Source organism: Vidua chalybeata, chromosome 24 (genome assembly GCF_026979565.1).
Source record: "Vidua chalybeata isolate OUT-0048 chromosome 24, bVidCha1 merged haplotype, whole genome shotgun sequence".
In the NCBI taxonomy this organism is placed as follows: Eukaryota; Metazoa; Chordata; class Aves; order Passeriformes; family Viduidae; genus Vidua; species Vidua chalybeata.
Window position 1 is genome coordinate 3,038,555 of NC_071553.1, and position 27,102 is coordinate 3,065,656.

The 27,102-nt window shown below is 50.9% G+C and overlaps 1 protein-coding gene across 1 annotated transcript in view; it reads left to right on the plus strand.

The window, feature by feature from the left end:
* Positions 1-3,154: 3,154 nt before the first annotated feature.
* The window catches only part of SYT6 (synaptotagmin 6), a 36,493-nt gene continuing 12,545 nt past the window's right edge, over positions 3,155-27,102 (plus strand). Inside the window, exons 1-3 of the mRNA XM_053964158.1 lie at positions 3,155-3,660; positions 22,144-22,477; positions 25,143-25,701. Of these exons, the coding sequence (XP_053820133.1) occupies positions 3,507-3,660; positions 22,144-22,477; positions 25,143-25,701 (1,047 nt within the window). The 5' untranslated portion in view covers positions 3,155-3,506. The remainder of the gene's footprint in view (positions 3,661-22,143; positions 22,478-25,142; positions 25,702-27,102) is intronic.

Sequence of the window (27,102 nt, forward strand, 5' to 3'; positions counted from 1 at the left end):
TCCTGGCAAGAAGCTCTGGATCCTTTGTGAGCTGTTTCCAATTATTATATTAACTGGGAAAGTAAACAATGGCATGCTATTAGATAGAGCTGGCACAAATAAATGCTGCTGCTCACTCTCCAGACTTGGTTATTATTAAGAAATAAAAATATCAGCTTTGAATAGATCCTAATGTGGATTAAATGAACAGCGTGTTCTGTCTCAGCTGGAAAAATATATCTGTGATTCCAGCTTAGTGGCACATTTGTGGAATCATGGAATGGTTTGGGCTGGAAGGGATCTTGGAGCTTATCCCCTTCCAGCCCTGCCATGGGCAGGGACACCTCCCCCTAGCCCAGGTTGCTCCAGCCCTGAAATAAATCCCTTCCAATGGATATGTCTGGAGCACACCACCCTCATTAATCCAATTGCAGCGTGCTATGAAACCTCCCAGTTCCTCAAATGTTTGTGCAATGCTGTCTCTGGTGCTTGGCTTCTGCTTTACAGCAGGGAAAATGATGCTCTTTTGTGGCTCTCGGATTTTAGGAATTTTCCCACTCCCTGCCTTGCTCACTGAGCAGCTGCCACAAGCTGCAGTTTTCCTTCTTTCCTTGTAGCTTTCATTCATTTTGTGCTCCTGTCCTCGGGGTTTTTTTCAGAGGTAATTCAAGAGCTGCTGTGTTGCCTGTAACTCATTTCTTTGCTGAGTCTGTTGAGCCACTTTCCTCCAAAGTTTACTCCACTGCCAGCCCTTCTGGGGCAGCTGCTGCTGTGTTTAACTCTTGGCTCTGCCTCTCCAAGTGTGACACCAGGCCACTGGACAGGAGCAGGGGGGAGAAAAATGCTGCCCTGTAGGGAGAGGGCAGGCGGCTGCAGGGAAAAGCTCTGCCAGACACAGGAAACCCAAAATGCCAGGGGGATGTGGATGAGACACCACTGAGCCCCTGCAGAGCCCATCAGCTCTGCCAGCTGCCTGGGATTTGAGGAATTGTCTCTCCTTCTCACGCTGGGAGGTGGACACACAGCTTGGGGAGCAGTTTGGTCTCCAAGTGCCAGCTCAGTGTGAGGCAGCTGGAAAAGGAATTTGTGGGTGGTGCAGGAGCTGCCCTGAGGGGGGGAGGGAGCTGCAGGGTCTGGAGCTGGGATCTGACTTCTCCAGGGCTGCTCCATGGGGCAAAGTGGGAGCTTCTCAGCAGGGCACGAGGGGGAAAATCTGTGCCCGAGCTGCTGGGTGTGTGTGGGGGTGGGAGAGGAGATTTGGGAACCAGAGCTCCTCCTTGAGAAAAGCAGAGTTTGGATTTTCAGCTGCCACCTGGCTCTTTCCCAGCCTTCTGTGCTGGACAATAAAGAGTGTGTGTGAGATAAATTCAAAGGTACAAGGTGTAAAAAAAGTCTGTTTTTTGTTCTGAAGGAATATTTGTTGAGAGTATGGATGCAGGATCTTCTGTTATTGCTATCCAGTGAGCCTGGAATCCTCTGATATGTAAATCAAGGTGAATATTTGACCCAAGGTGACTTTAAATTTAAAAGTAAAAGTTCTTGGTATTACCCTTGTAATAAAATTACCCTTTTCCCCAAATAATTGAATTTTATTATTGATTTCTGTGTTACAAGCTCTCAATTGGGCATTAACCTTTTTCAAAGAGTTTAGCTGCGATGTTTTTTTTTTTTTTTTTTGTCTGTTGAAATCTCTTTAAGATGAATTCAAATTTCAAATGCAAGACTTGACTGATATATTCCAGAACTCCTCTCTTGGTGCCAGTTTTGGTAGCTCAGGCAGAAACTGTTGCTGTGCTGGAGACATGACGTGATGCCTGGGGCTCATTGCATCCCCTTGGGTACAAATCCCTTGGTTTTGGCACAAAAGCCCCAGGGCAGGCAGTGAAAGGAGGAGCAGAGAAGAGGAGCTGTTCCCTCCCCAGCCAAGTAGATGTTGTATGGACCCAAATCTCAGGTTTGAGGCACAATTTGAACCTCAAATTTCTTAAAAAATAAATGTGTGAGTGTTTTTATGGAGTTTGTCATCTAAACGTAAAGCAAACTCTACCTGAGCTTCATCTCTGGGAAGTTACTGGTTTAGCTCCCAGTGCCTGAATCTCTCCCCAGTAAGCACAGACCTTTGGAGCTGCTGGTGCTGGCTGCAGGTGACAGGTGACAAACACCTTCAGAAGAGTTCTCAGAGTGCAGTTCTGCCTCAGCTGCTTGCAGCAGCAGCTCATGGAGCACTGGCCAGGCCGGGGTCCAATTAAAAGTCTCTCTTTGTGACCAGTTACTGGGTTAATAAAAGGTTTCACTCACGTTGTCCTGGCAACAGAAGTTTTTGGGAGGAGCAGAGCTTGGCGGGTAAGTGGCTCTGTTAGACACAGGTGCCACGTGGAGACAGCAGGGATGTGGTGGTGACGTGTCCAAAAAACCTTGGTCTGGCCAAGGAGGGGCCAGGGTGGCCAAAAGGGCCCTGATGCAGCTTCCCAGGGGTGTTGGGCAAGGCCTTTGTGCTCCTCAAGTGCCACCCAGACCCTTTGTGTCACACCAGCCCCAGAGCAGGAGGAACTGTCCAGCCTGGGAATGGGGTGTGGAGCAGGTTCTGTGCCCAGGGCAGCCTGTGCTGTCCTGGGTGCTGGTGCCACCCCTGGGATACTCTGCTGTGCCAGCTCCCAGTGCTCCAGCAGGTCAATAACAAAAACACAAACACCATCTGAGCACGCCCTGCTGTGCTGTGGGGCTGAGGGACCCGTGCAGCCTCAGCCCTGGCTCTCCACAGTGCTCATTAGGTTTGTACAAGCTGCAAGAAGTCATCCTGCTGTACATAATTTTAATTGCCTGCTCCACAATTGCCTGTCAAATATATGCTCTGTCGCGTGGCATGACCTGCCTGCTAAATTGCAACAGGAATAAAAAAATACTGCAGAAAGTAAAAGGGAAAAATCTAATTATGAGCTAGAATGGCATTCTCAATCTCTATTGCCACCTGCAGCCTGGTGTGTCAGGACAGCACAAACAAATCAATAAACCCCGCAGCTTTTCTTCTGTGCCTTTGGCAGTTGTGAGTAGTTTGTGCAGTGTTTGTGGGAGCACTCTGGTTCCTCCTCTCTGCTGATGTGCTGTCCTCAGCCAGGAGGTTTCACCGCCCATTTTTATTTGCAAAATCCAGGACTGGGACGCCAAACTGCGCACCTGGAGAGAGGGCAGCAGCGAAAGGGTTAAAGGGAATGATCTGGGCTGCAGCTTTAATGCGTCTCGTGTGGAGGGCACGAAACTGAGTTTGGTAGGAGGTTCTTTGTCTGGAGCAGCCTTGGCAATAAACAGAGCTGTGATCTCAGAGGCGATGAGGCACCGGGAGCGCCGGGGGCTGCGGGCTCCGGCTCCGAGCGGCGGCCCTGGGGCAGCTCCGCGTGTCCCGGCAGGTGCTGCCACGGCCGAGCATGGAGCTGGAGTGAAGGTGCTCCTGTGATGAGCCCCGAGCCCACCCTCTCCTCCTAGTGAGAGTTTCCTAGAGAGCAGAGGGAGCGGAGGATGCGGAGGGGGCGATGAGCGGTCCCAGGGAGGATGGCCGCTGTCGCAGGGCCATCAGCATCCTCACCGAGCTGTGCCAGAAGAAAAGCCTGCCCAGCTTGGACCTGGACACCTGCAGGGAGTTCCTCCTGCTGCCTTCTGACCAGAGCCTGATTATCTCCGAGCCAGGTACGGCCCCTGCTCCCGTCTGCTGGAGGGTGCTCGTGGAAGGCAGGAGGGACATCCATGCCCTACAGGGGAGGAAAAGCTTTGGGAGCCCCGTGTTAGACCCAGGGGTTGGTCCTGGCACCCCTCTGGGAGGGTTCCTTCCCTTCCCACACGTTCCATGGTGAAGTTTTGGGTCAAGTCCTGCCTCACCTGTTGATGGCTGCACGGGGGGACAGCTGGGATAAAGTTACTGAGATAAAATTCCTGTGAAAGTTCCTTTTCCAAAAACACAGACTCCAGTCCTGTATGAAACAGAACCAAACCAACAAAAAGCAGTAAAGATCCTGCCACTGGGATGGCAGGAACTGATTGGTGTTTGAGAAATGGAGGGAATCACATGGATTGCATGGATTTCTGTTCATCAGTAAGGGACCTTGGTGTACTTTCATGTGTGTATTCTACCTTCCCTAAGAATTGCCCGAGTTGTTCCTGGTCAGGCTGTAGAGCCAGGGAGGGACTCTGGTGTGTCAGGGATGAGTCAGGAGCAGGAATTCTGCTCCAGGAGCAAAGGGGCAGCTCCGCGTTGCAAAGTGGGGAATTTTCCCTACACCTGTTCTCACAGCTGCTCACTCCAGAGAGATCTCCTGCTGTCACTTCGGATGACATTGGCAGGGGCAGTTGGAACCCAGGCTCATGTGCTGAGGAGCAAAACCCCAAATCTCAAAGCTTTTAGAATTATTGGTAACCTGCTCAAAGTTGTTTGTTTGTGTATTCCAGCAGTTTCATAGAGGGTTTCCTCTAAGGTTCCTAAGTTTTCTTCTAAGGCAAGGATCTGTAAATCCAGTGGATTTCACAGTGCTTTTTACACCATGAGTTTTCACAAACTGTCCTCCTCTGCTGAGCACACTGTGCAGAGCTCCTGTGCAGCACAGCTGCCCATCAATCCCTGTCCAAGCCTTTCTGTGTCACCTTCCCTCCCTCTCTCCTGCCCCTCTCTGCCGGGATCTGGTGCTGGGATGCAGCTGGCACCCCCAGGGCACAGGGCACCAGGATTCTGCCAGCCCTTGGTTTGCAGTGGTGCTTCCAGCACGGCTTTGCTGATAGCTCCAGGCAAACACCCCCCTTCCACATCCCACTTTGCCTGTAACTTAATTCTCTTTTCAAAATGAGTTTGTTTTATACCTGCCTGTTCTGGAGGCCTTTTGCCATGGCTGGTTGTGTCCTTACACATCACATCCCGTGCAGCTACAACAAGCTGTTTGCAACAGCTTGCAAACTTATTGCATCAATTTGGAATTCTTTACCTTGCACCAAAATGAACATTTTCCTGACTCTGCAGCAGAAATACTCCTCACTGCTCTTTTTCTGTCCACCCTGATGTGACAGATATGCATTTGTTTGTGCAGCCTGTCCAGGACCTCGTGTTCATGTTGGGATCACATCATCATCATCATCATCTGCCTTTTAGCACGGGGAATGTCTGTGTGCTCTGAGCTGTGGTCAGCCCCAGCGCCCCGGGCGAGCTGTGCTGGGCTGGCTGCACGAGCAGCCAGGGCTGTTGTCTCTGCTCTGCACGACTGGGCCCATTTCTATGTCTAGACAGCACAAAGGACACAGTTTGGGCCTGACATGTACCAATATTTCTCAGTTCCTGGTTGTAAAGCTGCTCCAGCAAGGGGAAAAAATCTGTTTGCATCAAGTATTTACTAACACAGTCACAGAGGTACGATGCCTTCCCCATCAGTGTCTGGATGTTGATCTAATTATCTGCATTGATGCTTTGTCCATTTTATCCTGAGGTCTCACGTGGAGCAGATTTGCTCTGGGCTGGCTGTGGTCCTGTGTTCAGATCCATCCTCACAAGCAGGCAGGGGGAAGCTGGGGCTGTGTGGAGGAGAGCAGATGGCACCAGGCAGGTGCTGTGTCAGGAGCAGGGCAGAGGAGCCCTGGCTCCTGCTGGAGTGTCCCCGTGTGGGCAGCACAGCCCCAGCAGCCAAACGCCAATTTTGCTGGAGTCAAACTGGCCTTATTTGTCATCATCATGTGGAGTCTCCGGCTTCTCGGGCAGTTTGTGGCCTCCTGGATAAATCTATTAACTACTGGCTGGATCAGCTTGGCTTGTGGAGTGTCCTGCTGGAGTTCAAGCTGAAGGAAGCACTGCCAAAGCTGCTCCTGCACGGCTCAGCACAGGGGCAGCTTGGTCTTTTCTGCTGTTTCATGCGTGGATGGGGAGCAGTATCCTCAGGGAATGTGTGGAGCCAGGTATCATCAGCCTTCCTGAACTGCATCCAAGAGTGGAAAAAACCTGTGAATATAACAATACTACCATATAGTTTATGTAAGAGTTTTTGTGCGGTGATTTAATTTTTTTCAACCATTCTGGCTGAGTGGCTGAAAGGGCTGCTGTGGATGGAGTGGATGCACCTCTACTCCCTGGTTATGTAACAGCTGAATCTCCTCCTCACAGCCAAGAAGAGCAGCCGAGCTGCAGCATTTCTCTGTGCACACCCAACAGAGGAGGATTGCAGGCTGCTGCCTCGCCCGCAGCCAAACCTGTCAGGAAAACGAGGAGTTTGGCTGGGGCAGGTTTTGGTGCCGCTGTCAGGGGGGCTGTGAGGGGGAGCTCTCCCTGCGGTTGGGCCCGTGGCGGTGCCAGGAATAGAACTGATCTCCTGGCTGGCCCGAGGTGGAGCGAGCTGCAGCATCCTTTTGTTGTGCCTGTCGCCAGTCCTCCCCTGGAGCTGCCTCCATCTGATCGCTCTCCTCCCTGCCAGGCCTCAGCTGCCGGGCAGGGATGCTGGCAGCGTCACCCGGGCTCTGGGGACAGCACTGACCACAGGTGATGGCCCTTAAGAGCATGGACTCATCCCTTCTGTGCCCTGGAGGGACAGTGAGAGCTCTTGGGTGTAGCTGAGAGGGTTTGAGGCGAAGGGCAAAGCCCTTGGCTGTGGAGCAGGGCAGGCAGGACCCCACAGGACCGTGGGGACAGTGATGCCCGTCCCCTGTGCCCGTGGAAGTGGAGCTGCAGCAGGCTCCGGGGTCTTTGGGGCACAGGGTGCTGTGCAGGCCCAGGAACTGGGTTTCAGTGGTCCTGCTGGGTCCCTCCCAGCTCAGGAGGTTCTGTGGTTCCCCATAGCCTGCTCCGAGCCCCCCTGAGCTGGGTCCTGCTCCCCGTGGTTCACAGAGCCTGGCTGAGGACAGAGGCTGCCAGCCCGGCCCAGGAGATCCTGTGGGGGACAGGGGAAGCTTGACTGGTTCTGAAAGATCCTGCAGGGCTGATGAGGGTTACTAAAGAGAGTAGGTTTTGATGGGATATTGGGAAGGAATTGTTCCCTGTGAGGGTGGGCAGGCCCTGGCACAGGGTGCCCAGAGCAGCTGTGGCTGCCCCTGGATCCCTGAAAGTGTCCAAGGCCAGGCTGGATGGGGCTGGGAGCAGCCTGGGACAGTGGAAGGTGTCCCTGCCTGTGGCAGGGGTGGCACTGGAGGATCTTCAAGCTCCTTCCCACCCAAACCAGTCTGGGATTCCATGATTCTGTGACTGGAACCAGCATCTGGTGATGTTGATTTAAAGGACAGTGCCTGGGTACAGGAAGGAATTTATCCTGGGATCAAAACACATCCAGGAGAAAACCTCTGGGTTTGATTTCTACCTTCAGCACTTCTGTGCTGAGGCTTTCTTTAAACAACCTAAGTTTTTTTTTTTTTTTTTTTTGCCTTAGTGATCTGTTTATATGAAGCTTTGCTGCCCAGTGGAACCAGGGCAGGAGGCAGAGGGTGTTGTGCAGAGGGACTGCAGGTTGTCCCCAGCAGACCCTGCTCATCTCAGCATGCTGAGACCCCTCCTCAAACCCTCCCTCACACACTGATCCACCCCTGCAAAATGCTCCTGTGCTTTCCTGCTGCAGGAGGAGAGTGCTGGAGTGAGAGGAGGGAACAGGACAGCTGGGGAAGGCACAGAGTCAGGGAGACCTCCTGATAATCCGTGCTCCCCAGCACATGGTGTCAGCTCGCCTGTGTTCCAACCCCCAGTAATGCAGAGCATATTTACTGCTTTGCCCCTTGTGTGAACTGCTCTTTTTGAAGGTCCTGGTGCAGGCAGTACAGCTTGTACAGTGCTGAACACCCTCCTGGCACTTGGCAAAGACCATTAAAATGTTAAACCAAGCACAGAAGTTTTCTTGCTGCAGGCAGAAAAAAGGGGGGGATTTCTGGGCAATTTTTCATCGCAGGAATGCTGGTGCAGAAAGATCATTTTTTTATTAAGAAATTGGTTCTGGAGTATTTTCTGGGAAAAAAAACCCACCTATCTCCTGATAGATTAGCTTGACTAATGGGAGAACTGATGGCACCCTCATTCATGGTTATGGGATGCCTTCAGCCACTACCTGTGAAATATGGGCATGTCTTGAATTTACTCACCAGGCATAATAACACTTTTCTGAATCACCATTCAAGGGTATGTTAAGTCAATATAACAGTAAACATGCTCCAAGCCACCCAGGCAAAGCTAATATTAATCACTGAAGCTTGGGTTTCCAGAGGCCCAGCATGTGAGGAGCGGCTCCTTGGGGCAAATATCTTTTTTATCACAGAGTAATGCACTTGCAAAATGGATCTTGCCTTTCCTCCCAGGAAAAAGCCAGCCAGAGCTACATGCAGCATATTTGCTCTTTAGCCCAACTAAACCAGGCTGGGATCCTGGAGGTACCAGCTTCAAACCTTGCTGCCAGAGGAAGGTTTGTAAAACTCTGTTGAAATAGGGTTGAAACCAGCTGAGTAAATCGAGGGAAAAACAGATTAAATCGCCTGTCTCCAGACATGTGTCTCTGCTCGTGTATTGTGTGCGGATCCGCGGCTCTCCAGCTGCCTCTGGCTATGCTCTGTGATGGTCCTGGTAAATAAAATGCCCCTCTGGAGCTGAGCGGAGTGTGCGTGCTCGGGAGCCCTGCGAGTACCTCTCTGCATAGGCGCAGCTTTGCAGCCGCCTAATTGCTGCTGCTCCTCATTCCCGAGGCAGAGCAGGGAGGCTGCTGGTGTTTGTGGATGCGTGTGGACCCGGAGCCTGCTCCGATGCAGCTGCAGCAGCCTCATGCATAGTCAGGGCTCAGCATCCCCAACTCCATAGAAACAGCAGCGGGATTGCTGCCGCCGCTAATTGATGCGCGAGCAGGGACCGCGCTGAGGAGCTGCCACTGCTCTGGTAAGTCCACATTTCTCAAGTTACTTTAATCATTCTTTGCCTTTTCTTTTCATAATATGAAGCACATCTTCATAATTTCAAGGAAAATAATTTCAGCCAAACGCCTTTGCTGTTGAAACATTTTCCCCTGCTCTCAGAATTCTCCCGGCGTTGCACTGAGAGCCGGCGTGTGCTCTGAGCTGGTTCAAACCAGGGCACAGCCCGATCTTCCCCGCGGTTTCGTGGGATGACTCCGGGAAGGTGCTCGGTGTTTCTGGGTTTGCAGGTGTTTGTTGCTTGGCATCCTGGCTGTGCTGGAGTTGCTGCACTCGCCGTGTGCTCCTGGCAGCCGGATCCTCTCCCATGTGTGTGTTCATTGTGCAGGGATAAACCAGACCCAGAACGGGGAATCGTGTCTGATCCAATTGTTTTATTTAACTATACCCTCCAGTACCCTTGTTTTTCATAACTGTTTCTTCTCACTGCTCACATTTTCAGGTACAATCGAGTATTCTTTCTCAGGACCCCAGGTTTCCATCTCATCTTGGTTAGGCAGATTTTTCTGCCTTTAATATTTGCTATTTCTCTTTCAAAGACAACAATCTATATTTCCCCTTCCCATCTGCGTGTTGGAAAATCAGGGATCTTGTCTGTGAGTGTTTCCATCCAGTGGACTCCTTGACAGAGCAATCGCCCTGGCAGTTGTTGGGGAGAGATGCAATTAAGTCCCTCTGCCATGTATTGTCTTTAATTATATTTGTACCTCGCAAAATGGCATCCTGGAGGGTCAGGGAGGAGATTTTTTGGAGTGATTGTCTATTAAATGTACATTTTCCCTGCCTGAGGGAAACAAGAAAGTTCTCCTGCGGGGAGCCCTGCGCGCGGCGGAGCCGCAGCTGCTGACTGAGGGTGTCTCTCTGTTTAGTTCAGTTTGTTGTGCTGTAGCAGGTTCATGTTTGACAACATCACAGCAAACTGTGCAGCGAAGCCTGAAGGCAGCACGCCAGGAGCTCCCTTCACACCAGCCCTCTCCAAACTATCCTTGAGGCACACGGCCCTGGACCGTTTGAAATAATAATTGCCCAGGAATTCTAGCCCCTGGTGTTGTAATAATCTGATTTTCTGTGCGTTTGTAGCTGCTGCAAGGAAATGAATACAGTTGTGTGGCACAGCGTGAGGTGCCACCTCCTCAGTTTCTCTCTCCAGATGCAGCACTTCATCTCCTGGATGCTGGTGAGCGTTTACTCCGGAGTTGTTTGATCCCAGCTCTGAATCTGGGCTCTGGTCAAAATGCTCATGCTGAAAGGATTGTGAGCTGCAGGGTATGGAGTGGTAGGAGCTGTTGGAAAAGGGCATCTCAGAATCCATTTAATCAATGTGTAGGACGAGGCAGCCCAGCCTGCACAATGCAGCACATTGGAGGGGTTCAAGATCCCTGTCTTTGCTCCAAGCTAATGGAAACAGCAGCAGCTGCTGATGGCAGGAGCAGAGCCATGGGGAAGAAGTTCCCTCCTCACTCAGGGCAGCTTGAACAAAGAAATGCTCTGTTCCAAACCTCTGCATTTCAGTGCAGGGTCCCTGTACCAGCTGGGGGCTCCAGGCAGGTGAGTCCTTCCTGGCTGCTCCATCTGAACCCAGCCCTGGGTCTGCCAGTGCTGCTCTGCCCCTTCTGTGCTGGTGGAGAGGCACAGAGGAAGAGGGACTGGTGTGGGTCTGTGTGGCTGTTTTGGGTCTAGGTGGCTCCAGTTGGCACCAGGCTGGGCATCACCCGGCCTTTGCAGCACCTGGAGCCAGGGCAGTTCTGGAGGAATCCTGCACCTCCAGTTTTGGGTGTCCCATGGGACAGGTCCAGGCAATAAATGCATCCAAAATGTCTCAGAAGCTCAAGGAGCCCCTGGTGATGGAGGGGCTCTGTGTCCTGGGCAGGGGGCACTCAGGAAAGCCTCTAGGAAGCTTTTCAGGGCTGCCTTGTCCCATGCTTGGGGTCTTCTGCCCACTCTGGCTGAGGTTTTCTGGGTCCCCAGACTGTGTCCTCTTGTGGAGCCTGGATCCCAGGGTGGGAGACTTCCAGCACTGGGATGGGGAGAGACCCCAGTTCTGCTCCCTGCCAAGCTTTACCCTGGGATTTTTTCAAGGCAGCCTGGTTTTAGTGGGGTTTTGAGCCAAAATGGGGTCTGAGAGGGAGACATGGGGAAGCCTTTCCCAGAATTGAATCCCACTGTAGGAAGTGAGGGGCAGCAAGGTGGCAGGTCCAGGGGGGAGAGTCTGGGCACAGAGGCACTGCTGAGCCTTGCTGGTGTCTCACAGCAGACACAGCTTTGATCAAGTTTTTAAAAGGAAATTTCAAGTCCCAGGGTTTTTTGGCTGCTCAAGGGAGACTGAGAGAAAGTGAAAAGCTTTTACTTGTTCCGTTTTGCATCCTGAAACGCAGTTGGATTCCTGCATCCCAGAAGTGTCTGGATTTCCAAGGTTTCCTCTCTGCATGGCTCTGCTCAGCTCCAGCTCTGGATCAGAGGCTTCCCCCGTGCTGAGCAGCCTCAGCCAGACTCCCCTGGCACGCAGGGCTCAGCCTGTGCAGGGTCACAGCCAGGGGGATGAGGAAGCTCAGCAGGGATTTAACCCCAGCCCTGGCCACTGTGTGTGTTCAGCACCACCGGGTTGTTTACAGATGTTGCTACAGCATATTGTGATAAAATGTCATGGGATTAGCACATAGCCCTGTGCCATAATTGCATTCACTGTGGCTTATAATAGTTCATTAGCTTGTCATCAGTTAGGCAGAAAGCAATGACAACTCTTCCTATCACATTTATAATGCTCTAGAGAGCAGCTGATTAAGTCACAAAGTGACATAAATCACCAGGGAATGTTTCCTTCGGCTTGGAAAAGTTTTTTTTTCTCTTTTTTTGTCACTTTTGATAACAGAAATGCTGCGTTTCTGACAGCACAAAGTTCCCCTTTGGGTTGCACACGCCAGCAGAAGTTTCAGTGACAAATCTGCAGCCTGGAGGGAAAACCCAAATCGGTCAATAATGGCTGAAAACCAACATTTTTGTCTTCAGGAGCCTGTGATGGGTCTCCTCCAGCCCAGCCACTTCACTGGGGCTTGTTCTTGTCCCTGGTGTCTCTCAGCACCGTGTGAAGCCCACAGTCACCAGTGGGGTTTGTGGCTGCTGGTGGGAGAGGGGAGTTTTGTCTCCACCTGGGGAGACGAAGCTGGGGATGGGCTGAGGGCTGTCCATGGGCAGAGTCAAAGCCCAGATTCCAGAGGGAATCTGGGACGTTGGATACTCAGATTTGGAGTTGCAGCCCTGCAGAGATGCAGCATCTGTGGGGTTTCAGAGCTCTGTTCTGGCTGCTGCGCTGGAGGCTCCTCCTGCCCAGAGATCCACGCCGTGCTCATCAGCTCTTCAGGATTTTTGCCTTCTTTTTGGGCAATTAACTCCTTTTCCATTCTGTTTCAGTGGGAAAAGCACAAGCTCCAGGCCACCAAACTCTCATCTTACCTCACATCCCTTTCTTTGGTGTACTCTGCACTTCCATTTGGTTGGACTCGATGATCTTAGAGGCATTTTCTAACCTTAGTGATTCTGTGATTTGTAAGTGTTGATTTATTTTTCCTTTTTTTTTTTTTGTTACATATTCACATAGGGACATGAAGTACCTCACAGCTGACTCTGCATTTGAACATCACCTTTGCTATGTCCCTCTGAATTACTCTGTTCAGATTTCCCTCTGGTTTTTAAACTCCCCTGGGGTCTGGAGCAGCCCCCACTCCCATGTCTGAGAGCATTTGCTGCCTGTTTGTGGTGAAGGAAGGATCAAACCATGAACTGAAGAGCACCAGGTGGCAACGGGTTTGACAGTGTCTTTTCTCTGTTTAATGCACTCCTTTAATCAGCCCATGAGGTGTGACAGTCCCCACCCAGGCATGGGGTGCAGAGGGGACAGGGACAGCACGCAGCACCCACATTTCTGTGCTGCCTCCTCCGGGCCAAGACACACGTGAAAAACACGTTCACTCTGCTGTGAAAATGTAAAAAGTTTAATAAAGGACAGTGGGAGACAAGGACCACAGGGCAAAGGTTATTAGGGCTGGCACTCAGCCAAGAGCACCCCGTTCTCTTCGGGGACACCCCTTCAATACCTTCCCCTTACATCAGCCTGTTGCACATTCACAGACCCTTATGCACAGTAAGCTTTTCCCCAAACTAGTTTACATTTATTTCCAAGAACTGTTTAGCCTGGCTCCTCCTTGGATCCACCTTTTCAGAGCGTGTGTATTTTTTGGTTGTGGTTTTTGTCCATTCTTGGCACCTCCACTTTTTGGGCCTTGGTCCACACTGCCTTCAGGCAGTGAGTGCTGATGGTTGGCAGATCTGTACAGGTGTCCTCATCCTGTGTTCGGTGGATGTAATCCCATCCAGGCAGGCATTTTAACACAAACATACTTATATCAGTTATTTCACAACTATGCCTAAGCTTAATTAACAACAGAAACAAAAACTATATCTTTATAACAAAGTTACTTTAACATTACACTTACAAAATCCATTTTAATATTTGCAAAAAAGCCAATATTATAATATGTATCTATAACACACAGCAGGAGCTTCATGTGCAGCCTGGATATGTAGGCAAGGACAAAAAAAAACCTCTCTTTGCTGCTTGCAGGCAGGGCACAATGCAGGTGACAGCTCGGGGGTGTCCCAGGAGCTCATCCTCTCCCAGCTGTGAAGTGCCCCAGGCTCCAGCATGACGTGGGAAAGCCTCGAGGCTGTGGCTGGGGATGTTGGAATAGAACTTTATTCCATGTGCAGATTTATGGTTTAAGCATTTTCTCCTTCATTATAACTTGGAGTTTATAAAATTGGGGAATTTGCAAGTATTTGCACTAACGAGCTGCTATCCAGGACAGCGGATTCTCAGAGAAGTCTCTGCTCTCTGTGACCACTGACAGCACCCAAGGGAGCAGCTGGAGCTGTGCCTGGGGTGTTTAGGTTGGATTTTGGGAACGGTTCTTACCCCAGAGGGCTCTGGGCACTGCCCAGGCTCCCCAGAGCTCCAGGAACGTTGGGACAGCACTGCCAGGGGTGCACAGGGTGGGATTTTGGGGTGTCTGGCAGGGCTGGGGTTGGACTGGATGATCCTTGTGGCTCCCTTCCAACTCAAGCCATTCTAAATTATGCAACAATTAAAGGACTGACACTTTGGATGGAGTTGTCTCCTGTTCCAGTTCATTTCCCAGCTGCAGAACCACATCCCCACAAGAAACACAGCAAATGGTGAGGAAAGCCCTGGCACTGCTCAGTGAAGCAAGTTCTGCCTGGCTGGGAGGGATGAGGCTGCTGTTTGCTCTCGGGCCATGGATCAGCCACTGGAAACACTGGATCCCTGCGAGGTCTCCATATGAAGGGTTGTCTCCATCCTCAACATGCAATAATGAGATGGTTTGAGTTTTATAGTCTTATATAATTACTCTCAAAATAGCTTCTGATTCATCCTCCCCTTTGAAGCTTATAGTTTGCATTCTGATAAGCTCTTGCATGGCAGGAACCCTGTGGTAGCAGCAAATTAATTTTTAAGAAGTTTTTTTGCTGTCTAACTGAAACTTTGGCACAGCCAGTTGGAGCATTCCTGTCCTGACCTTCCCAGGATCCATTTCATGGTTGAGTGTGTGCAGGAGATGAGGAGCTCAGTTGGGGTTCCTGGGGAGCCTGTGCTGGCAGGAGGAAGCTGGTGGGAGCTGATAATGCAGGACTCAGTGTCCAAGGACTGGGGAAGCACAGCAACAGGAAAAATCTCATTTTAGCTTCCAGGGAGACTCTGGCTGGATGGGGCTTGGAGCAGCCTGGAAGGTGGAACGTGTTCCTGCCCATGGCAGGAGGTGGAAGGAGATGAGCTTTAAAGTCCCTTCCAACCCAAACCATTCCACAATTCCATGATTCTCTGAATGTCTTCTCTCAGAACATCCCCCTCCTGAGCATTCCCAGCCCTCTGCTTTGAGAGGGGCCTTGGCCACTGAGCTCTGTGTGATGAGCTGAGTGTGAAAGTGCTCAGCAAACTGTGAGAACTTGTTTTCAATCCCATTCCCTGTTCTATCTTCTCTAGAATTGCTTGTTGTTGGTATGAAATAACAAAACAAGGCTTGGCCATGTCCAGAGCAGCTGGGGCTGGCTGCCTTCACCTGGAAAAATCTGTCCTGTGGTGCTGGGATTGAGCACAGAGAGGCAGGGGGGGTCTGTCAGGGTCTCCCTGGGTGTTTCATACCATTGTGCAGCCCTGGCCAGCTGAGAGGAACAATCAGTGGTTTTTACTTTCACTACCAAGAGAATAAAACAACCTGGTTTGTCAGCAGGGACAGGACCTGAGGGAAGGGCTGGAGCCGTGCCAGGGGTGTTCAGGCTGGATTTTGGGAAAGGTTCTTCCCCCAGAGGGTGCTGGCACTGCCCAGGCTCCCCAGGAATGGGCACAGCCCCGGGGCTGCCAGAGCTGCAGGAGTGTTTGCACAGCGCTGCCAGGGGTGCCCAGGGTGGGATTTGGGGTGTCTCTGCAGGGCTGGGGTTGGACTGGATGATCTTTGTGGGTCCCTTCCAGCTCAGGATATTCTGTAATTGTAGGATTCTGTGCTTTGTTCTGGATGGGTCATGGTTCCAAGCACTCTTGATTTCATTTCCCTCTGCCCCGGCCTGTGGGGGTGCAGCTCTGCCCTCGCTGGGCCGTGGGCCCTGTCCCCCTGAGCAGAGCCGGGCTCTGGCCGCTCTGAGCAGGGTGTGCACAGCTGACACCTGCCCCTGCCATCACTCCCCGGACAGCAGAAGCTGTGAGGGCCCAAGAAGCCGTGTTTGTGACCCCGGGACCCGCAGTGATCCACGGGCTCGGGCGTGCTGCTGCAGGGGGCTCTGCAGCCCTTCCCACCTCCCACAGCGTGAGAAAACGTCTGAGGGGCAGCAGGAGCCCTGCCCCACCCAGAACTGTGTCCTGACCTGGCCCTTTAACATGTGCTGGTGGAAGAAGCTGATGGAATGCTTCCCCCTCGCCAGGAGCCAGCTCTGTGCTGTTTGAGCAGCAGCTCCCGCTGCCAGGCTGCCTGTGAAGAGCCCACTGACGGCAGCCAGACTTTGAAGTGACAGCTCCTAATGACTCGTCTAGCTCAGGAATATTTCAGGACATATTCCTGTAGCTCCTGCCTGCCTGGAGAACACCACCAGCAAATCAAGAACTTGATGGAGTTTCAAATGGCAGCCAAATGGCAGTGAGGGGGCCTGAAATGTGACAAGAAAGCCACCAGCAGGGGACTGGCACACTGGACACAGCCCCCGCAAAGAGGGACAATCAGAGAGTGGGCTGGAAGTGCTTCCCTGTCCCTGTGCAGCCCCCAGTGCCCACAGACTGTGAGCTCTGGGAACACAGAGCCTGCTGCTGCGGGAACTGGGGCTGTGGGGGTGACATTTGCTGTACCATTTGCTCTGCTACCGTTCCCGAGGCCATGGCAGGCTTGGAGGGGGATGAGGAGCTGGCTGAGGACTGCACGGTGCTGCACTGCAGCTCACCTCTCCCCCAGCGCAGCATCCCAGGATTTACCAGCCAGCCAGCTTCCTTTCCAGAATCCCTGCTGCAAAGGGCTCTCCTTGCTGCTGCCCTCCCTGCTGCCCTCAGGGTTTGCTCCGTGCTGTGTCCCCAAAGGGGACATTCCCTCTTGTCTCTTTGGTGCTGCTGGACGCTGCTGTGAGGTTCTAATATTTGATTTCTTTTCTATCCAGTCCTCATTCCTTCCTCCAAAGCTGAGCAGCTTTGTTAAATAAACATCTTCGTGGCTGGGGTTTAATGGAACCCTTCCTCCTCCTCGGCAGCTGCTGCCCTGTGCTCCCCCCTGCCCTCACCTCTGAGACCCAGCACAGCCCCCCGTGCCCAATTTCCAGCCCTCAGCTAATCAGGCTCACGTTGCTGATGCTCCTCAATTGAGAGAAAATGAGATCAGCAGTTGGTGGGAGCCTCACGTGGTCTGTTGTAGCCCCAGAGCTGCTGCTCTCCTCCAGCAGCACCTCTTGTACCAATCCATCACTTGAGTGCGTGCTCCCTGCAAAGCCCTGCAGAAACAGAACAATATATCCTCACAAACACTCCTGCAAGGGAAAAACGCAGCAGAAAATGGACAGAGCAGCCTGCAAGTATCTGCTGGGCTGGTGGGAGTGATGTATGGCACTGGGGAGGCAGTCACCCAGCTGGAGGGAGTGAGGTGATCACCATCACCCTGCTCTGGGCTCTGCCACCTCCTGGAGCTGCCCTTCCAGGGGCATCGGCTGTGGGGGATGTTCCATGGTGCTCAGAACAGCCAGGAGCTGCTCTTACAGCTGCAGGGATCCCAGCAGGCAGCAGAGCACCCCGAGCTCTCCCTGATGCCCAGATTTTCCATGAACTACCAGAGAGCTTAGGAGGAAGAACCTCTGACAAGGAAGATGTCCCTGGGCTCTTGGCAGGGTCAGGCTGGTGGCTGTGTCTGGCAGAAGGTGGCAGAAGGTCAGGTCAGTGTCACCACTGCCTTGGTGAGGGGCTACAGGGCCTGAGGAGGTGTCTGTGCCCTCACAGGTGGCAAGAGAGGAAGGGGACAGCCAGGTCCTGGGGGCTGGTGGCATCACCCTGGTCACGCACTGCACCTCACTGAGAATTTCCAGCCTCTCCAACTTCCACTTGTGCCATTCCAGCTTTGTTTAAATGCAACAGGTAGCTGGAATGACTAATGGCTGCTGGAATGCTGAGAGAGCCATCAAACATGTTGTGTTTTCTCTGTGGGGAGTGGGTGGAAGGAAAGCTAAATTACATCTTGGGATATTAAATATAACTCTGCACATTAAACTTGGAGTTATCCATGAATCTCTTTAATGATAGCACAAGCTACTTCACAGCAGTAAAAGTCAATGTTGCCACAATTAGACCACTATTGTCTTGCAGTTAATAGACTGCTCTAATCATGACTTTGTCATATTATTAATCGCTTTGGGGTTGGACTTTTGCTAATTATCCCCTTTGGTAACTCAGTTTAGGCATTAGGAAGTCAGCAGGGACATCAAGCTGAAAGGCAGCTGGACCATATCTCTTCATTAGCTCCCATCCAGGATGAAACAAAAAGGGGGTTGTGCTGAGGAGCTGCTCTATGATCCACAGATACCGTGGTGAGAAGGGCTGGATTAACCAAGGAGTGTTTGCCCTTTCCTCAGTTTGCTTTAACTTCACAGTTTTAAACTGCAAACCACTGCTCCTTTGTCCTGCCCTGGGCTGTTTGTCTTTGATTTAAAGGCAGTTGGAAGTAGTGACCTTGGAAATGTTGCAGGTTTGAGCTTTTTGGTGTGGTTCAGTAGCAAGGGGTTCGGGTGTTACAAAATCAGTAAAAACAAGAAGTCAAGGTCAAAGGAGAAATGGGATCAGTTTTGGGTGATGTTGAGAGAATCCAGTCTTGTTTGTGCTCTTGGTGTCCCCATTGCTGTCAGCTTCAGGTCTTTTCTGGGGTGTTTTGGTAACTAGTGGGATATAAAATAGGTATATAATAAATATATAGGCTTGATAGCTTATCCTAAACATATCAGCTCAAGCAGGTAGATCATAGAATCACAGAATCATGAAATGTTGAGAGGTTGGAATGAACCTTAAGGAACATCTGGTCCCGAATCCCTGCCGTGGGTAGGGACCCCTCCCACTAGACCAGGTTGCTCAAAGTCTTGGCCTGGCTCTGACCACTTCCAGGGGTGGATCCTGTCAGTGTCCATGTCCATCCCTTCCCTGCTCCTCGTTGCTCAGGAGGGAGCTCTGTCACTGCTGCCCTGCAGCCAAAAGCATTTTCCAGCCAAAGGTTCCTCGGGGAAGCAGTGCTTGTTCCCAGAGGGAGCCAGGCTGGAAAACAGCCATGTTAATTCTTTTAAGCTTTATCTTTTCAATTACAAGCTGTAATAAGACCTATTTTCCAGTTTCCCCCATGTTCCCCATGGGAACTGGGTGAGGATGAGGGAGCAGCACTGAGTTCAACAGGACCAGGGTGAGAAAGGGCTGGAGCTGCTCTGCACTTGTTCCACAGCACTTACCTGATAACAGAGTGCCAAATAACTGTGAATTTTTAAGAGGGAAACAGAACAAAACCATAGTTCTTGTTGTGTTTTTCCCCGGGTGGGACATTGCTCAGAGTGATGATGTGAGTCTCCCTTGTGAGCAGCTGGGCTCTGAGCTGTTCCTGCGTTAGAAAGAGCCCTTCCTCCCTCTTTTCCCTCTCTTCCCCACACCTTGGATCCAAACCTTGAAAAAGGGGGGATAATATCAACCCTGGGCTGAGGTGTCCTTTTGGGGGAATTGGCCTTACTTCCACCCGTGCCAGGAAAACCAAAGCAGCCTCTGGCCCAAGGGCATTTTGTTTTAGGTGAGGAATTATCTTGTTTTTACAGTTTCTTGTAAGTTAAAGGACATTTAAAGCATAGCATTTTCAATACCAGGTATTTTTCAGAAAGTAACAGGTATTTTCAAATTCATAAGAGAAAGCTCATTATATCAATGAAGATCAACTCTGTCCAATTGATATTTAAGTTTAATAAGTCACAAAAAAAATTCTTGGAGAATTCAATGTCATCTTCAAACAACCCAGTATTCTAAGCAGGCAGATGCTTAGAAACTGTCTGTAAAATCCTGATCCCTTCCACTCGTGCTTTGTGTCAGCTGTCAGAGGAAGGAGTAGGAGGTCATGCATAAAAGTATCTGTGAATCCTGTCAGAGACATTATGAATGCCAGCCCTGCAAGGAGTGACAGGAGCCAGGATCTTTCTCAAGCTGGCAACAGGTTTTCTGAAAGGATAATTGATTATTTCTGATGGTTCCCATTAATGAGCCTGGTGTGCTGGCAGAGACATGCAGCCTATAAAACTCCTTGGAATGGGTGGAAATATCTTTAAAAAATCTTCTCTGTCACGCAGCAATTCCCAGCAGTGAGAGATTCTGCATTGCAATGATTTCCTTTGTACCAACACAGAGTATTTGCAAAAAGTCCAGGTTCTTGAGTTTTCTTATGAATGTTTGACACTAAGTTTCCTGGGCACAATTCCAAGATTTAACTCAAAGAATAGCAAAGTGGAACCTCTGTGCTCTCAGCTTTGGTGAGAATACATTTAGGCAAATCTCTGAGGAAGCTCTGCTGCTGGTACAACCTTATTTATTATTGAGTAAGATGGGACCTGTTTATTCACCCCAGCAGTGATCTGTGTTTCCACCTCAGAGCTACAACAGAAAATAAATTACCTGTACAGGAGGCTGGGAAGGGAAAGAGAAGTTGCAAAAACCTCTGGGTGACGTTTATCCTTCCCATCCCATCCCTTCCAACCTTTCCCTTCGAGTCAAAAACCAAGAGGCAGCCAGGGAGTTTTGCCTGGAGCTGCTGCTGGATTTGCTGGGCTCAGTAATTTTGTGGAAAAACAAAATCCTCCAGGAGATCAGGAACAACAGATGGCTCCCAGGCACTGTGTGGGGCCGGCTTCTTCGGCTGTGGATGTCACATTTTGTGTCTGGTGCTGCCTGGAGATTTCACTTATCCCAAATTTGCAGTGGCTGCTGCACTCCCTGAGAGACCAGAGCAAAATCTGATGGTACAAATGTGCTCCTGAACACTTTGCTGTCATGGTTCACCAATGGTGGGTAGGGGGTTTGTTGTTTTGTTGTGATTGTGGTTTGGTTTTTTCCCATAATTTTTAAATTCAGCTATTTATTCAAGATTAAAAATCAAGTCTTTCCTCATATTTCACAGCTTTTTCTCAACTTTTCATCAAGGCAAGGTTAAATGGGGGTCTGGGCAACCTGGTCTAGTGGAAAGCGTCCCTGCCCATGGCAGGGGGTGGAATGAAATGATTTGTAAGGTTCCTTCTGATCCAAACCATCCTGTGATTCTATAATTAAATGTCTTATTATAGCTTTACAAAACTAAACTGTGTGATCAAAGGGAACTGAAGGTGTGTTTTTGGCTCCTGTTTAAGGTAAAGCACATCAGGATTCACACTTAGAGCAGCTGTGATGCAGCCCAGAGGGGAGTTCCCCAGTTCAGAAATGCTTGGGGCACCCACCCCATTCCTTGGGGCTCAGGTAGGGAGTTAAAATTCACACAAAACATTTATGGTCCAAGAACAGACAGAAATAGGATGGGTAAGAGGTAATGCTTGTTCCATATAAACTTTTGTGGGTTTTGGTGTTTTTTTTGTTTCTCTTTCTGTCCTGACTTGCTCTTGGGTAGTTTAAGGAGTGTGGCTTTACTGGGCACTACAAATAACACAGCCATTAAGGAATTGTCCATGAGCTCAAAGCAATCCATGATGGAATTCTCCATAGTCCTGACTCTGCAGACTTGCCTCCAGAACAAATCCTGCCTCCAGCATCAGGGACTGGTATTCCTTGGAATCCTGAGCTCTCCAAGTTTTGGTCTGGATGAGGACGGACCTGGGAATTAAAACACTGTAGGAAAGGAAGCAAAAATAGCCAATGTTTTCTCTTTGTGCGGTGCTGTGAATCATTTCACAGCCTAGATGATGTGTGTGTATATATATATTTATACACACACACACATATATATATATCTTCATTTTCCATTTTTCCTGATTCGTCAGCCACACGTATGGAAGCTCTTTCCAGAAAAAGACTGAAATTCAGCACACATGAGGTAAAAGTGTCTCAGAGCATCAGAGCACACCCGCAGCTCCTGTGCTGTTCAGAGTGTAGCGCCTCCTGTACAAACTCCTGCTATGTTTTGTTTCTCTGCATCAGCAGCTTGTGATTATTTTTTTCCTTGGTGTTGGTATTTTCTTTTTATTCCCTATGGGCACATCGGGACAAGATGTGGGCTCTGATAGTACAATAACAATCCACTTCCAGGACCCTAGTAGATGGGTTTTTTCATTCCTTTGCCTGAGCAGCTGTGACACGAAGCAAAAAGGCACTTTCTGTGGTGCAGCACCAAGCTTGTTTCTATCATGGAATTGTACAGATCTTCTTGATTTCAGACTCAGCAGTTTGCTGATGCTGCAGAACAAACCAAGGATGGTATTTTATAGCCAGTTTAAGCATCAGGGTGTAAAACTTCACAGCTCTGCCCATCTGGAGACACCCATTTTCTCCCCAGGTGTGTCCTGAGCCTGTCAGGGGTGCTCACTTGGCTTTGGCTCTGGTTTGAAAATGCTAAGAGCTCTCCATTAGTTGTGATTTAAGTCAGTTTGGACCATTTCTTCCTTTACTTATGATTTTCTCACCATCTGTCTCTTCTTTTCTTCTTTCCCATCCCTCCCTGTCGCTGTCCTTGTCTCCCTCAGAGCTCTCCGTCAGCCTCCTTGCAGTGATAGTCATTGTGTGTGGCCTGGCCCTGGTGGCAGTGTTTGTGTTTCTCTTTTGGAAGCTCTGCTGGGTTCCCTGGAGGAACAAGGCCCTTTCCTCCCACCTGGCCGTGCTGCGGAGCGAGGCGGGCCACAAGGACAGCATGGCAGACAAGCTCAAGGACACGGGGGCCATCAGCTTCCTGGAGGCAGCTGTGAAGATCAGCCACACCTCCCCGGACATCCCTGCAGAGGTCCAGATGTCCATGAAGGATCACATCATGCGGCGCACGCGGATCCAGAGGCAAACCACGGAGCCAGCCTCTTCCACCAGGTGAGGGATGCCGTGGGATGGGGTGGCATGGTGTGGCATGGCATGGCATGGCATGGCATGGCATGGCATGGCATGGCATGGCGTGGCGTGGCATGGCATGGCATGGCATGGCATGGCATGGCATGGCATGGCATGGCATGGCATGGCATGGCATGGCATGGCATGGCATGGCATGGCATGGGCTGCTCAGCCTGCAGGAGCCTGAGGTTGGAGTTCCTCAGGGGCTGCAGCTCCTCCCAAGGGGCAGCTCTGATCTCTGCTCTCTGTGAGCAGTGACAGCACCCAGGGAAGGGCTGAAGCTGTGCCAGGGGTGTTTAGGCTGGATTTTGGGAAAGGTTCTTCCCCCAGAGGGTGCTGGGCACTGCCCAGGCTCCCCAGGGAATGGGCACAGCCCCAAGGCTGCCAGAGCTCCAGGAGCGTTGGGACAGCGCTCCAGGGATGCCCAGGGTGGGATTTTGGGGTGTCTGTGCAGGGATAAGAGCTGGACTGGATGATCCTGGTGGGTCCTTCCAGCTCAGGATATTCCATGATTCTGCTGGGTGTGGCTGAGGTGCTCAGCAGGGACAATGCTCTGTGAGCAGCTGGAGAGGTGGGAGGATTGTTGGACAGAGCCAGAGGTTCAGATACCATCAGGGAGACTAAAGACAGCACCTACACACCAGATTACTGTCCAAAGTTTGGCTATTAACCAATGAATGTGTTAAGACTGTGGCTCTTTTAAAAAATCAGGGATTCGAGCCCTGTTACTGCAACTTGACCTCATTGTGTCAAGTCACCCGCACGCTTTGGCCACTTTAATTTTGTTCCAATATGAGAGGCAGGCTGAAGTATCAATGATGTACCCTGTCAGACAGAATTAGACCTTTTGGCTCTCTCTCTCTGTTGTGGCTCCTGGCAGAAACAATTAGATCAGCACAATTGATGGATCGCTCGCTGCACAAGCCCTGAACCAGCTGTGCTCGGTGCTTGTGCTCAGATGGGGTCAGAGACATCAACATCACCCTCAGGAAGTCAGGAGAAGGCTGTGTGAACCTTGAGAGTCCCTCTCAGCTTGGGTACTGAGGAGACATTTAGATTAGATGTTAGATAGGGGTTCTCTGCTCGGAGTGGGGTGAGGCCCTGGCACAGGGTGCCCAGAGCATCTGTGGCTGCCCCATCCCTGGAAATATCCAAGGCCAGGCTGGAGCAGCCTGGGATAGTGGAAGGTGCCCCTGGCCATGGCAGGGGGTGGAATGAGGCGAGCTTTGAGGCTCCTTTCCAACACAAACCATTCTGTGAAATGCAGCATCTCTCCTTGACACAGAAGGAGGTGAAACAGGGACAGGAAAGAGGGATCACAGGGTCCTGGCTGTGCCCCAGCACTTCTGTTTGCCTCGCTGGCCGTGCCTGGGATGTGCACAGGAGTGTGGCAGGGAAATCAGGCACTGCTCAGAAAATTGTCTGCACTTTTGCAGGATTAGTGAGGCACTGATGGCAGCCCCCTGTTTGAAGGCGCTGAGCTAGATCAGCACGGTGCCACCTGCATTTGTGAGCCACACTCTTTTATTTATTCACACTGCTTTTTGGGCAGCTGATTCCCTCTCTGCATGCACGCGCTCCTTCTGCTTTTATTACACCTTTCCAACAGAGGAGGAAAAAACCCTCAGCCAGTCTGAATTAGGACAAACAAAGTGGGACTTAGCAGTACGTGGGCAGGTTTCAAACACACTTTCTCCTTGGCAGGTTCCTCTGATTCACAGCCCAGCCTAACCCTGTCCAAAATACCTCTGAGGAACCTGCCAAGGTCTCTGAGCACCACGTATCACTGAAGGCTAATGCTCTGGCTGTAGAGTTTTTAGTTTGGTTAAATAACTCTATAAATTGCTCTTGTAAACACCAGATAATCTGAAATAATGCCCTCAGTCCACAGAAGGCTTTTATGCTTTGTTCAGATAAAGCTTTGCTTACATACAGCTTGTGCTGGAGGAGAGCTCAAGGCAAGAGACTCTTCCTGATGAGGCTGTGCCTCCCTCCCTGTCAACAATTATCTATCAGTGTCTGATGAGTCTGTTGGAAAAGTCTGGAAGCAGCAATACCCAGCAAAGGCAGGCTGGACAGGGCTTGAAGCAAACTGATCTAGGGGAAGGTGTCCCTGCCCGTGGCAGGGGATGCGATGAGATGAGCTTTAAAACACTCTGAACCCAAATCATTCTGTGGTTCTTTGACTAAAACCTCACCTTCTGAACTGGTTGTGGTTCTCTCACCAAAAGAAAAAAGCAAAAAAAAAAAAAAAAAAAAAAAAAGTTTTTTTGTCTGAGAGAGCTTAGTGCCAGTATCTTGGAAGTGTAAGGACTGAGGGTGGGGAAAGTCTCCACGTGGTGCTGTCTGTGGTTTGGGTAAGGAGTTGTTGGGGCCCATCTGTTCAGCTGTGGGCTGTAACTCGTGCCACAGGTGAGAAAACACAGCTTGTGGCAAATGCTCTGGAATTTAAGACATTTGCTGGATTGGATCCTTGCAGGTTTTTGGAGGTGCTCCCCTCTGTTCACCTGCATAGCACACCTGGTTTCAGTGCAGAGCTCAGGAGCACCTGTGGAGCTCGTTCTGTGCTGGGTTTTGAGTCCAGGGGCGAAAAAGGAGAGCCGTGTCCTTGGAAACCCACAGAGCTGTTGGTGTCTCCCTCCTGCAGGCACATCTCCTTCAAGAGGCACCTGCCCCGGCAGATGCACGTGTCCAGCATGGACTACGGCCTGGAGCCGCCGGCCGTGGCCGAGCAGCCCACCAGCATCGGCCGCATCAAGCCCGAGCTCTACAAACAAAAGACCGTGGACACCGAGGACCCCAAGAAGGAGGCAGAGAAAACCTGTGGGAAAATCAACTTCACTCTCAAGTACGACTACGAGAACGAGACGCTGACTGTCCGAATTCTCAGGGCTTTTGACTTGCCAGCCAAAGACTTCTGCGGCAGCTCGGATCCCTACGTGAAGATCTACCTCCTGCCCGACCGCAAGCGCAAGTTCCAGACGCGAGTGCACAGGAAGACTCTGAACCCCACCTTCGACGAGTCCTTCCACTTCCCCGTGCCCCACGAGGAGCTGGCAAGCAGGAAGCTCCACCTGAGCGTCTTTGACTTTGACAGGTTCTCCAGGCACGACATGATTGGAGAAGTTATCTTGGAGAACCTGTTCGAGGACTCGGACCTCTCCCGGGAGACTTCCATCTGGAGGGACATTCAGTACGCCACGACGGTGAGTATCTGCTGGGCAGGGTGGGGGTTCTCCACAGGGATAAATCCTTCACGGCTCCCAGCTGATGGGTTCCTCACCTCCTGTGAGCCCCTGGGACCTGCAGCCATGGCCCAGCTCTCTACCACGTGCACATGTGACACCTTGGAGTGGCTACCTAGAACGGAGGTTAGACAGAGTTAAGAGAATAAAGTGAGTATTTATTAAAGGCCTTCAATAAATACACCTTGGGCAGTCAAAAGCCTTGCAGAGACTGCACCCAAGGTGGACAATGGTCACGAGTTTCTCCGACAGATTAAAGTTTGGTCCATTTGCATATCAGGGGTTAATTGTCCAATTGCAGCTTCAGGTAAGGAAGTCATATTTCCCTGGTTTGCTTCCACCCCCTGATTCACTTTTGTTTATACTTTTGGGGCCTGAGGCAGACAGTGACCTTGGTTCTCAGGCCTAGAAGGATTGTTTTGTCTGACAAAAATGGGAAGAGAACTTACTAACACTCTATATGGAGTTCAGAGTTATACACCAATGCAGTACAGGATCTGAAAAATATAAGAGGTAAAAACTCAAGGCACCACATGATCACAGTAAGGAAGAGCTCTGTGGGGCCAGTACCAGCCCCTTGGTGCTGAGAGATGCTGGATGTGCTGCTGGCGACTCTTCCAGAGCTCAGTCTGGGTCTTTTAATAGTTCTGTTGATTTCCTCTGGAAGAGAAACCAAGCCTCAGAGAGGAAAGTCCCAGCCCTTTCTGTGTCACACGGAGCTGGCAGGAGAAGCCAAGTGCTCACATTGATCACTGAGTGCAGAGCAGTGACATTAACCTCTCCATAATAGCTGTCTGCTCCTCCACTGCCCTCCCAGGAGGATCTGGCTGGTCCTCAGGGCGAATGAATGATTGAACTGCTCTGCAGCTGGACACTAAATCAGCCATTGTCATTGTCATTTCACATTGTTATTCCTGAGACTGAAAGATGAGACATCCCCACCCCTGTGGCTGGAAGCGTGGGTCCTGTCACATCTTTCCTGGTGACTGACAGAAGGCCACAACTTGCAAAAATCTGTCCTGCAGCTTCCCTCAGAGCTCATCTCATACCTTTGCTCCCCTGCTTTCTGTGCCGAGGAGGGAACTGTCAAACATAAATATTTACTGTGGCCAGCAGTGCCACAAGACATTTGCTTTGTAACTCCGGTGCTTTTTTCCTCAGCACCGTGTTCCCCACCAGCTGAACCTCTTGGTGACTTCCACCAGTGCTCATTCTCCTGCTGCAGGGTGTTCAGAACTTTCTGACAGCTCTGTGAAGCCCAGCAGGTGTGCACAGCTCCGTGTCCTGTGCTGCTGTGCCCAACGGGGTCCCAGGGCACTCGGGGCACATGCAGCACCTCACCCTGGAAGGTGGCTCAGGGGC